The sequence below is a fragment of the Poecilia reticulata genome, linkage group LG14, assembly GCF_000633615.1.
Source record: "Poecilia reticulata strain Guanapo linkage group LG14, Guppy_female_1.0+MT, whole genome shotgun sequence".
Lineage (NCBI taxonomy): Eukaryota > Metazoa > Chordata > Actinopteri > Cyprinodontiformes > Poeciliidae > Poecilia > Poecilia reticulata.
Genome location: NC_024344.1, coordinates 5,682,536 through 5,695,679, shown reverse-complemented (window position 1 = coordinate 5,695,679; position 13,144 = coordinate 5,682,536). Strand labels below are relative to the sequence as shown.

Below are 13,144 nucleotides of genomic sequence, written 5' to 3'. Positions count from 1 at the left end.
CTTTTTTGTCAATCCATTCAATCACGCCAGTGTAAGCATTGATTTGACAAAAATAAAAGCCTATTTTGCAAATATCTGGAGTACTAAGGATCTGTAACAAGAAGTCAATTTTAGGCTCTTAAACAGCAGCCCTGAAATAGATAACATCTGCTGCACCCAAGACACACTGTGGCTTTTTGCCATTTCATAAGTAGATTTCTGATGAATTTGCCCTGCAGTGACTTTGATTAAAATAAATTAGAAAATCCATTTGCAATGGCCCTCCTGCTCCTCCCTCCCATCTGGGTCTGCATCCTAATGGCTACAGCGAAAGGCAACATTTGAGTTTTCTGCACTATTCTCTGCAGCTTGTTCTTAACTTGGTGTGCCCGTCCTATTTTCCGGGGCTAAAGAATAACATATTATTGAAAAACATATCATTTAGACGCGTGCCTGTGACGGACAGGAGAGCCGCCCTGGGCGCACTGGGAAATCTGGGCGATAAAGAGCAGAATAAATCAGGTGTAGAAAATGAGGGTTTCATGCAGAGATGATCAAATTGCTGCATGTTTTCATAGCGCAACAATTTGTATTCCTTTTTTTTTAATCACTATATAAATTTTTATGCATTTAATGTCTTCATGCATTTAATGAAAAATGTTATGAATAGTGATACAGTTTCATGGTGTCTGCATATTAATCACAGCTTTTTAAATGCAAATCCTATTTCCTCAGCACCTCCTGATCAAATCATAATAAATCCAACTTAACTTTGCATATTAAAATAATCCTGGTGGGCTGTCAGTAATCATCTCCATTTAATGTGTGAAGATGCAGAATGCATATCCTTTAAATTCAACAACCAGCCTGAACACAGCCTGATGGTTAAAACTGAGGAGGAAGAGGGCAGCAGAGTGCCGTGTGTTTGCAGAATTCAATTTTATAGTTTTATTTGCTCATAGGATGTTTCCACCGGGTCCACAGTACAAGTTCAGAACACATCAATAATGCAAGTTGTTTTGATTGTTAGGGATAGGAGCTTTACAGAAAGAAATAATGTGAGCAGGCTAATTATCTTCATCAGCAAAGTAACAAGATTCCTTAAAATAATCTGATTACATTTATTTAAAAAAAATAAAATAAAAAAAAAATAAATCACCTGTTATGCTGCCATATTTACAATGCAGGTTAAACTAAAGTAAGCAATAAAAAAAAGATATTATGTTTATGTATTGATTGTTGAGTGTGTGAAATAATACAAAAGTTACTCTAAATCTGCCTTGCTTAGAATTATTACTCAGCATTTCAGGTCATTCCTCTCGTCGTTACTCCAAACCTCAGCTCCTGCTTGATAACATCTCATCTCTTGTGTGTCACCGGCAACTTCAAATATGCATATTCTCATGTGAGTCACTGTCAGTCGTGTGGGCTTAAAAAATAAATATGAAACATGCTGCGGTGTTTCCTGGGTCGTAAGTGTGTATCTGTGGTGTGAGTCATTATGCCATCGACAGGGAAATGCTGCACAAGTCAGTCTCCTTGTCCTCCCACTCTGTCTCTGGGAATGATGCGGAGCTCCGAGCCGTGCTTTAGAAACACGTTCCCTGCAACAGAGGACGGAGAGCTGTGAGGATCACGGTTCATGTTGGGGATGAAAGGGGTCTTTTTACAGTCACTGAAGCTAACAGGAACAAACCCACTCACCAGCAGCAAGCATTTCTTTAAACCCTCTCTCTCTCTCTATACAATTTAATACCAAAATATTAAGCACAAAATCCAAACTACTTGAGAATTACGGGTTTGTATACAAAGATATAGACAAGTTGTGTTTAGACATTTTAGTTGGATTCAAAAGTTTCAACATGGAAATGTGTCTGAAGGAAAAAGTATTCATGATTTACTTTTATGTGATAAAATAGAGCTCGTTTGTGTGAAGTGGGAACATGTTTTTGAATAAAAATGTGTGATGTACACAAGCATTCATTCTCCATTCAGTCAGTGGTTTTTAGGTATGCACATTTAAAGAACAAGATTTTAGCTCATTATTCTATGCAACATAGTTCTTCCCCTCCAGACTTTATTGAAGGGGAAGAACTTTTGAAAGAAATTCACAACTTGATTTAGGTCTGAATGATCAATGGATCATTTCAACACATATATATGCTTCAGCCTCAACCATTCCACTACAACTCCTCATGCATGTTTAGTTGCTGTCCTACTTGAAGGTAAACCTCCAGTCGACTCAGGTTTTCCTTTTCAGAATTACCCCGACGTCTTTGGCCTTGCTGACAAACAAAGCAGCCCCCCTTCATGATGCTGCCACCACAATGTCTCACTTGATTTTAGATCGTCTTTTACAACAAATGTTTTGTTAAAACACATAAAATGTAATTCACACACATAAGTAGGCAGTCAATTTAATCCAATCACGAAAACTGATTGAAAGTCAGCTATATAAAAATCCAACTCTATCCTCGTTATGAGACAATCCAGTGAGTTCAGTTTGTTAGTCAAGTAGGTGAAGAGGTGTATTGTCAACAAAAACTCTGAACACTGGGATTTTAACTCTGCAGCTGTTCCTGATACTGGGTATAAATGTGGCAACAGGAAAGAGGGGAACTTCCATCTAATGGGAATAATCTTGCAGCTGAACCTGACTCAGAGTGAGCAGCCATCTGGCAGCAACAACTGGGGCTTTAAAACAGACCACACACACAAAGCACAGAAGCAGCAGCTCAGGAGTACTTTCCATGTTAAAGAAAGTTTAGTTGGTGGCAACAGTAGCTCACTTGAGTACCTCATCTAGGAGAAAAGCACCACTAAACAAATAAGCCAAGTGTTAGACTCTAGACATCATTGTAGAGATGCAAGGCCAAACATGGTAATTTAAATGTTGGTCTCGTCTGACCAGAGCCCCTTCTGCCACATGTTTGCTGGATTCTCCACATGTAGGAAGCTTTCTTCTTCTCCGTCTTTTATAAAGGTCAGGTCGACGGAGTCTCCCACCTGCCTTGTGGATCCCTGCAGCCGTCATCGTGAGCCTCCTGCCTAAACTTTTCCACAACATCATCCCAACCTGCTTGATGTGGCCTCTTCGGTGCCGTTTGTTCACCAATGTTCATTTAAAAGGACATCCTGTTCTTCCAAAAGAACATCAGTGAGCAAAAACGTTCTCTTAAAAAGAACATGCTGTTCTTTAGTTTCAGCTGGATTTATACTGAATCTAAATGACACACATGGAGTCTATTTACTTATGAAGTTTCGTAGGCATTTGTTTGAACTGGGTATTATCAAGAGATATCACATAAAAGATGGAAGCTGGGTAAATATTAATGCCTCACTTCAAAATTAGATTTGTGTAAATTTTTTTTTTAATCCCTGTGCATAAATTTCTCTTTACTTTCCAATCTTGAACTACACTCTTCACATAAAATCCAATTACAATGCATTCAAGTTGATTGTAAATTGGTGAAATATGAACAAGTTTGAGTGATTTCGACAAGCACTGTACACCACAAATTGCAACATTGATTTCTGTTTTATTATTATTATTTAACAAGACATCATTAAAACTACACATGGAAATGCAGAGATTTAGCATGGTCAGAGTACCCACGTGGTCCAGCCCTGATGCTCTGAGACCTTTTGTTACGCCTCAGAGAAGCAGCCTCGTGCAGCTATGCCAGGCTGATATGAGAGAAGTGTGTGAGAAACCCGAGACTAAAATTACATTCGATCAATTTCAGCTGTGTACTCAGTTGTGTGAACGTGAAGGAAAGCGGCTGCAGTGGGTGAAAAAAAGTCAATGTGACAAAGGTGTCTGAACCGAGGCTATTCTTGGCCGCACACAAAGCAGTGTAGTGTAGATAAAAAAAGCCGTTGTGGAAGCCCAACACGACATAACTATTTTTTTTTCTTGTTGTTGTTCCTATCAGAACAGACTCCACTTTGCCTGAAGCAGGTTGCAGGCGTTATCTCACCCTGCATTATGCAGAAAACCCAGTCATCTGTAACTACCGTTTGATGAGGTTGATAACTTGAATAAAGAGAAAGTTGAACCTCCGTGAAACACCAAGGAGGCTGAGACATAGAGCACATGATTCAGTTGGGAATAACAACAATATAAGAAGCGGGAGAGACTTTAACCCAAACTGACTGTTACCTCCACTCCTCTTGCAGAGAGGCATCAATGTAAGTTACATTTAAATTCTGAGTCGGTGTGCCTTTTCTTTATACTCGTGAGTCACTGTGCATAACCTCCTACTTTTTGGAGCACGAACTGCAAGTAACGCTCACATAAAGGTCTCATCTTATAAGCATGCATAATTTAAAAGGCTTAAGCGCTTATTTTACTGAATTCTGAGATAATGTGCATCACTTTTATTAGACTTTTTAAACGGTTTGGGATGTGAAATTAACTACTTGCTGCTGTTTAGAAAGAGGAGTCTAAAGCAACGTCTTCGGGATGAACCATATTTTCAGTAGAAGACATATTGAGACTATCTGTAAAGCTGTTAGATGAACGACTGAAGTCTCCCATTGTATTGATGGATCTCTGGGGGGGAACACGTCACCTTCGGAGCAGCAAGACAGCATACATAGAACTGATTTTTGACTTGTGTCTTTATGAACTTTGATTCTAAGATTTGACTTTCAACATTTTTGCCTTTAGAAATATTCTCTGACAGAGTTTGGTGCAAAGTAGTGAGATGTAAGCAAAGATCAGACAGGGTCTGGATGAATACATTCTGTCTGTGTGTGTACTCAATGATCCTGAAAGGCAAACGACGATGCATGTTTTGTGTGACTCACTGGCAGGAGCTTGTCAACAACACATTTGCGATGCGAGAGTATTTTAAAGTGGATCTGCACAGTACTTATCAGTAGCAAGTATAACTACAGCCCACAGCATTAGAAGGTTCTCCTCTGCTTGTAGACAAAAGCAAAAAAAGAAATGTATGATAAAACGTCTTTCTGGCCTTCCACTGTACGCGCCCTCCAAGCCCCGTCCCCAAAAATGGACAAAAAAAAAAGAGAGAAACTATGCATACATTCCCCACCGTTTCAAATTATGCACTACTTAATATTGATCATAACACGCAATTGCAATGAAATATATTAAAGTTTGTGGTGGTAACATGAGAAAAGAGCCCGTTTAACTGTTAAATATGATGTGTATAGCTTTGCCAGGAACTGTTGAACTCAAATCTAATTGCAATATTTCTCAACTTTGGTAGTTTCTATTTCAGTTTCAAATTACTCAGATCAGTAAGAATAAAAAACAATTATGATTTTTTTGGAACATCCTTTGTGATGCATCTCAAGCTGAGATCACAGTTTGGATTTCTTTAGAATTTTACAAAAGCACATTTTATTTATTTCCCCAGATATTAATTTGAAAACTAGTTATAACAAAGGAAAGCTAAAAGAAAAAAATATATATATTTTACATTGTAAACTACAGAATTTAAACCTAAAATATAAGCTTTTTTTATTTTTAGTCAAAAACATGAAAACAGAAATTAGGTTAATTTGAGTTTTTTTCCCTACTCAACATAATAAAAACAAAAAAAAAAGCTGCAGCAGTGAGAATCTCTCTGTAATTAAACTTTCTATAAAACTAACTTGGAGGGATTTCAGACTAATTGGCAATGGAACCTTAAGGAAACTTTTGATATTTTTATTTGTTTTATTCAACTTTTAATTAAAGTCTTTGTGAAAAACAAACCTCAAAAAACTTTCTCACCATCATTAGGAATTGGGGAAAAAAAATAAAAATAAACCCCCAGAACTGATCGGGCTTCCAAAAACAACAATCATGGCTCAAAAGAAAAGCTCAAATTTCCAAATAGGATTTTTGTTAGCGGCACAAAATCAAACATCTAAATGTGCCATTTGTTTTAATGAGCGGAGAAAACAAAAGCGGAAAAACAACATCATAGCTCACCTGCGGTCTGGGCAGGGTTGATTCCTATTCCATCTGGAAAGAAACACATAATGTGAGCAATGACGGTTATCATGCAAATAAGCTGCAACAGAGTGACAGTGACCCAAAAAAAGGCCAATTCTATCTTGACTAATAAAGACCCAAACATCCATTCTGATCAAAGTAAATCTGATGTTTGATACATCAGTCATATTGAAGCCATTTAAATGCAAATTTCATCTCAAAACTATCTGGAAAGACAAAATAGCCAGAAATACACTGATTTCATATTGTTATTTAGATTTCTGATGAGCAAATCCTAATTATGGCTGCATCCAATTGTTCTCTACAAAATATACCGACAATAAACATTTCCCTCCCAATTTTGGTTTCAATTAAATATGGAAGACGACCTTTCCTTCAGACACATTTTCTGTTTTAAATTCAAACACTGCCCTCTAAAAAGCATGGCGATTCACTGAAAATCTACAAACAGGCTGATCCTGTTCAGTAGGATTTGTAAGATTTTCAAAACGTTTAAATTAAATTGATATGGATAAGCAGAGATTTTCACAGATGGAAAAAGGAATCAATAGGGTAAGTTTTCTGACCTAATTTTCTAATTATTCCTAATCCTGTTTAAACAAATTGATCAGTTATACAAATATAATCTGTGACAATTATTTACATTTTTTTATGTACACAAACTATATATATGGGGAGCATATTAAGAGTTCAGGACTCTAAACAGGCTCAGATGCATATAAATTGGGTGAAAGACTTTTCTCCCTTTGACCTTACCATTTGTTATAATGGCACTGGTTGCTGATGGCACTTTGAACTGTAAAAAGAGGAAAAAAATAATGTAATCATACCATTATCAGCAGTAAAATTCTCAACAGAAGTCTTTTTCAATATGTCAGCAGCAGAAAATTGTAATTGCTAAGCAATTTGAAACGTGCACAAAAATAGATTACTTGACCTAAAGACTTAACGCAAACAAAAAACACACATTTGAAAAAAAAAAAAAACTTCTGCACACTGAAACTCTCAGTCAGGAACACTTTGGAAATAAAACAACAACAAAAAAACATGCTGTAGCAATGTCCCGTCAAGCAAAGTTTGTGAAACATGAAAAAAAGAAAATGTGTTTTCAGAAATTCCTTCGCAAACTCTTGTACTTGTCAAAGACAAAAATTGCGCTAACACACTTAGTGTGAGAAGCTGAGGGGAAAAAAAGAAGCTAGGCTTGATTTCTGGGAGAAAAATCAGCCAGCCTGGTCACAATAAAGGCCATACTTCAGTGCTCAGCGGAAAGAGGATGAGAGCTGGTGGGATTTGCAGAGGGGAGGTGGGAAGGAGCAGTCTGGCACCAGAAAGATAAGGTTGGCCAAGAACTGTCCACCACGCAATAGAAAGGAGAGTAAATGTGGAATACAGGTGAGGTCAAGCTCAGCTATTTAGTCTTTGTTTCAGTTTGCTAAAGCCACCATAAATGAAAACGTCAAATCTATGACCGTTTTTTGTGATTTCATATCTGGCTAAATCAATACTTCAGAAAGGGTTTTACCAAGAGACACAACATCTAAATGAGCACAACTGAAATTGTGAGACAAATTCTGGGAAAAGCCTTTAACAGTGATGAAAACAATTGAATTTAAAACAAATTTCTTTTATCCCATCACTGTCCCTCTCGGGGGCTGTGTGTGTTGTGGTGTAAACAAAACAAAACTCCATCAGTATGCTGGTTCATAACTGAACTAAATTAACACCCTGCCAGCACCCTGGAAAAACAGCACATCAGCAGCTTAATCTCTCTCTGGGCTGTTGGACTCTTGTCGGTTTATGCAAACACAACATGGAAGAACATAAGTGATTTCTTTTTTCCAAGATCTGGATTGCTTAAAGCTGGCTCATTCAGTCACCTACTCAGTACTTAATGGTTCATCTTTTCTAAACAGTTTCCAACAACATCAACATCATTAAATGTTTATTTGATTATTTGTTTTTAGGTATACAGAACTGTCTCAGCTAGATTTCCCCCCCCCTGCTGTCTGTTTTTCCAAAAAAACAGCAAAATGACAATGCTCTCCTTATGCCTAGTGCTGCCAAATGACGTCATCGAGAGAAACTTTCCTGCAACTTTTAGATGCATATTTGCTCTGAAACATCTGAATCAAATAAATTCAATCATTAGCATGTCATCCAGCTCTACAGAAGCCTAGCAACGAGTCATTTATTTGATTGAGATGAGGGACGCAATGACAAGTTAAATGTTAGTAGCTGTAGGACTGGCCTGGTTTCAGACCCTAATTTTAGTCATGTTAAATCATGACAGGTGTGTCATTTTGGACACGGCTGCCGTCACCCAAATACAAGAAGGCAAAGGCAGGTGTCCAGATGTTGTACATCAAGGTTTAACCTCAAACATTTCAGGATTATTTTATTACAATGCATCGTTCGTTAAATAGCCAAAGATTTAAGAGATTTTTTTTTTGAAGTTCACAACCCTGCTGGTGAGCAAATATCCATCCATCCATCCATCCATCCATTTTCTTTGCACCCTTGTCCCTCAGTGGGGTCGGGAGGGTTGCTGGTGCCGATCTCCAGCTAACGTCCCAGGCGAGAGGCGGGGTCACCTGGACAGGTCGCCAGTCTGTCGCAGGGCAACACAGAGACACACAGGACAAACAACCATGCACACACACACACTCACACCTAGGGGCAATTTGGAGATATGTAATGAGACACTAATATTACTAATATTGTGTGCACTTGTATTCAACCTAACAGTCATGTTTTTGGACTGTGGGAGGAAACCGGAGTACCCGGAGAAAACCCACGCATGCGCAGGGAGAACATGCAAACTCCATACAGAAAGACCAGGGCTGGGAATCAAACCCAGAACCTTCTTGCTGCAAGGCAACAGCTCTACCAACTGCACCACTGTGCAGCCCCAGTGAGCAAATATTTCAGACAACATGCAAGTTTACCTCTTCAGCTGCAAACTTTAAAACCGCTGTGAAAGGTGTGCTTTCTGGGACACTTAATCTGAAAGAAATAAAACAAAGGAAAGGAAATAAAAAATATCCAAACAGAACTTTGATGCTTTTTATCTAAAAGCAACAGCTGTCAGAGAACTCGGGAGGACACAGCAGAACAAACACAGACATTTTAAAGTTTGGTTGAGTTAAATTGAGATAACCAAGTGAGATAATATAAAGAGAGCAGATGTCATGTTGGACAAAATCAATTAGCAGTCAGTGCAGCAGCAAGAAGCAGAGAGCAGAGTGAAGCACCTACTAAGGCAGCACTTTGAGGAAAATATGGACAAGTCTGTTAATAAAGGCTAATAATGATTAAACAGAGGATAACCTTTGAAAATATCAAAGGTAGATTTAATTTGCCATTTCATTATCATATTCTCTTTATCTATGCAAACAGCCACAGTCAGACCTCATCTGGCTGTCAAATAGCTTCCTTTCAAAATTCAGAATGCTCTGCTTGGCCCAGTTGTCTTACCACTTACAGCTTACTGTTCTCCACTTGGAGCCTTTTTCAAAAGTTAAGCAGAGGTTAATTAGTAAAAGCAGGTTGAGGAATTATTTAGTCTGACTTAATGCTGTTTCTACATTGACCCATCATAAACAAGCAACCATGCCCCCCTTTATATGAGTAACTTTGACCTGTAAGGATGCAGCAAGAAATGTTGCAACAGGAAAAACTACATCATGTGAGCTCTGAGGCAGGGTGTGGGAAACACCGTTTGGGGTTTAGTTGCATCAGGGAGAGGAAAGCTGTTAATTATTTGTAAAGTTTGCGTCATGTCAAACAAAGCTTACAGATTACACAAGTTATTCTGAACAGATATACAAATCCAACACATGAGCATTTTTAAACATCTGAGTAGAGGAGAAACTGAAAACTGATGTGGAGCTTCATTTCTGGTGTCAAGCAACTGACAGAAACCTTCAAACTTCCAAGAGGAGCGATGCTAAAGTTTTTAGGTTAAAGTTTTTAGCATCACTTTAACCAAAAAAACTATATATTACACAAATTTGTATGGGGAAAAAATTGCTTGTACAATATTCAAGTGGCTGGTGCCCACTTCTTATTCTTATTTTATTAAAGATGATTTAGCATCTAATCACATTTGTTTCTAGATTACAGCAGGGTCAACATAAGTTTCAGTAACACTTAGGATCTTTAAAAAGCTAATTTAATTTAAAACGTGATGTTCAAATGTACTTAAGCAATTCACCTACATCAGGGTCTTATTGCTCACATCTATCGGGTTTGAAGTTTCTTATTTGAGCGAAAAATTAAAGACCAAACAAACCTTATCGTCATGCTTGCAAATTAAGCAAAAATGTGTACAAAATCTACCACATCGAAGACTCAAAACTTAAATTTAGGATTATTAAATATAAATCCAAACAACAGTTTTCGTAAAATACCAAGTTAGAAGACATGAATATAGAAACTTTTTGACAAACCTTCAGAAAACCACTCGCACAATTAGTCAAGTCAAAGGATTACGAAAAAATCCAACGTTTGGAAGCAAACTACAAGAAGCGACTCATGATATAACTTTCGTATAAGTGTTTTATTTTATTTTTTTTATGGCTGTACTCAACAGCTGTCACGCTGTTTCGTAAACTAGCTTATTGGCAAGATAGTATCACTTTCACTGCAGAATGTAACGCCAAATTATTTAGAGCAAAGAGGGTGGGTGGAAAAAAAATCACAATAATCCACAGCTATGAGTGCTGAGCTGTCAGAGAACTCACACTTTGTATGGCAGCCGGGGATCCGACGTCAGGGTGATTTTAAACGTTACTTTAGACCTAATAAGGAGAATAAGAAGAGCGCTATTAAATATACGGACCGGACACCGACAACAATCTCTGTTCTCTGAAAATATCAAACAAGAAAGAGATTACACTCACATATTTTAGGTGAGGCGGCTCCGTTGCAGTCTATTTATCCAGACCCGGAAGTCAGAAGGACCCGTACGTACACGTCATCAGTGTGACACTGATACATATTCATCGTTGTTTTCTGGAGTCACGAAGGTAAAAACATGTTTCTGTCATTATAATATTTTACTGCAAAGCACTTAAAATGTAATCATATTTAAAGGTTTATTCGTCCTCCCCTAACTTACAGGCATTTACAGCAGACTACTAACGTTTACCGTAAAGAGCAACAACAGTGCGCAGACAATTATTACGTGCACATTTATCTTTGCTGAACTTCATGTTTTTATTTTTTTCGATCTCCTATTTTGGGAGAAAAGATTACCACGTTATTTTGTGTTGCTGAAAAAACAAATTGCAGATCAGAATGTCATATTACAAGTCAAATGTAAAAATACCCTTGGAACTGTTGCACACCTTCATATCATATCTTGAAACATTTATGTTATTTGTTTTACCCTTTAGCGTTGGATGGTAGTAACACCATTTCTACAATACATCTGAAAATGTAATTAATTGTAGATATTTTTCTATTTTTACCTATCCAGTCATGAAATATATTTCTTTGTATTTCATACATTCCCAAAAGATTTTTCAATGGGGAAAAAAAAAAGAAATCTTCATCTACCATTTAGAGATAAGCATGAACTTATATCTCTAAGTGAGAAACATCTGCAAGGACAGACAAAATAGTTTGGAATTTAAAATGGTTCCCTGTAGAACCCATCTCAACAGTGATAAAATAAAACTGAAATGCGCAAAGACCTGGTGAGTGAGCACTGCATTGCCATGTCAGACTAACTTTGTAAAACATTGACAAAATCAAAAAAACAAAATCAGCTTACTTTCTAAAAGTGTATAAAAGCCATTCTAAATAGGTTTCTGAAGTAGTAGATAGGAAGAAGGGCTGAAGTACTGCGAGCCTTGTAATGACAGCTTACCAAGAGAATAGGAGAAGACTCTTGGTGATGACTCAGATAAAGCGCAACTACTCAGGCACAACCTTTGGGATTTCACCAGTGAGGCATTGCCAGAAAAAAAAGAGTAAACCGAATAAAAAGATGTTGACTGGAAAAAGAATAAAATTGACAATGTTAGCTGTAACACATGGAAGCATGTAGTTTGACATTTTTATAGTACTAAACAGTATACACACTGTAAAGAGTAACAGCAGTGTGCAGACAGAGAAACTATTATAGACATTGACATATTTAAACAAGAAAAGGACAGAAATAGACGCAGTGGTAATAAAGCAGTCACACTGAAGCTACTGGTTTGATCTTACTCTTTTTGATCGTAAAGAAAAACCACATCATAAGAAGTCCATTCTGCACGGAAATACACTTTTTTTCCTCCATGCAAAGTCCTAATCTACAATTCTGGCAGAAGAATCGCTTGCTTTTGAGGTTGTGACAATTTGCTCATCATCTGGTTTAGGACAGACTGAGGATGTGTTCAAAGTGAAGAGACAGAGCTTTGAGTACATTGTTCAGCAAGCACAGAAAAAGCTCATTAACATATCCAAAGCAAGTCCTTTGGGGAGACAGACAAAATGCCAATGCTAATTATACTTCCAACATAACACTGTCATCACTGTTAGTCCTGCCTGTGTTTGTGAGAATATCCAACATTGGCACAGTATGCAGTGCATACAACCTGTACTCTACCATATAGAACAGAGTCTTCTACATGCAGCATGTGTAAAAAGTATTGGTGTGTTTGCATTACATGCAAACACACCTAGCTAGGTTAGCTAAAAAGTTAGCTAGGTTAGCTAACTTTTTATCAAACATAGACAGGTGTACTGTGATATTACCTATTAGTGTGTGCACTTGTATTCAACTTCTTTGTGATGTTGTAAGAGAGGCTTTCAGTGGAGGTTGTACAATGCACTGGAAGCTGTGTTCTGCACTTTGAACACATCATCAGTCATCCTCAAAGAAGATGAGAGAAACTGTCAAAAATGTTAAACTAGCTGTTTCCTCATTAATGCAGCCCTAGTTGAAGACACTGCAAGAAAATATGCAGATATTAATACTTGTCTTTTTCATGGAAAAACAAAAATGAAAAATACTTTCAAAGAAAAAGTAAAAAAAAAAAAAACTCATTATTTTACAGTTAAATAATGAGTTCTGAATAAAATGGACTTACATCTTTGATCGAGAATCTTCTGGAAGCCGTGATTTTTGTGGAAAAACAAGATAGGTTCTGATGAAACCTTACATGGAATCAAATTTGTAAAAAAAAAAACAAAACAAAA

At 37.3% G+C, this 13,144-nt stretch overlaps 1 protein-coding gene across 1 annotated transcript; it reads right to left on the bottom strand.

Moving 5' to 3' along the window:
* Positions 1-899: 899 nt before the first annotated feature.
* Positions 900-10,959, bottom strand: ufm1 (ubiquitin-fold modifier 1). The gene is made up of 6 exons (XM_008427275.2): positions 10,855-10,959; positions 10,696-10,752; positions 8,899-8,956; positions 6,707-6,746; positions 5,927-5,959; positions 900-1,583 (listed from the first exon to the last, which is right to left on the bottom strand). Coding segments are annotated over exons 1-6 (264 nt in total). The 5' UTR covers positions 10,857-10,959; the 3' UTR covers positions 900-1,509.
* Between the last annotated feature and the right edge of the window lie 2,185 nt (positions 10,960-13,144).

What these genes read in the sequence shown, in the direction of transcription:
- ufm1 (XM_008427275.2), bottom strand. An exon ending in TAAAGTTTGCAGCTGAAGAG is followed by an intron (nt 6,747 to 8,898) that starts GTAAACTTGCAT and finishes CTCTTTTTACAG; the next exon opens with TTCAAAGTGCCATCAGCAAC. An exon ending in CAACCCTGCCCAGACCGCAG is followed by an intron (nt 1,584 to 5,926) that starts GTGAGCTATGAT and finishes CCTCTGTTGCAG; the next exon opens with GGAACGTGTTTCTAAAGCAC.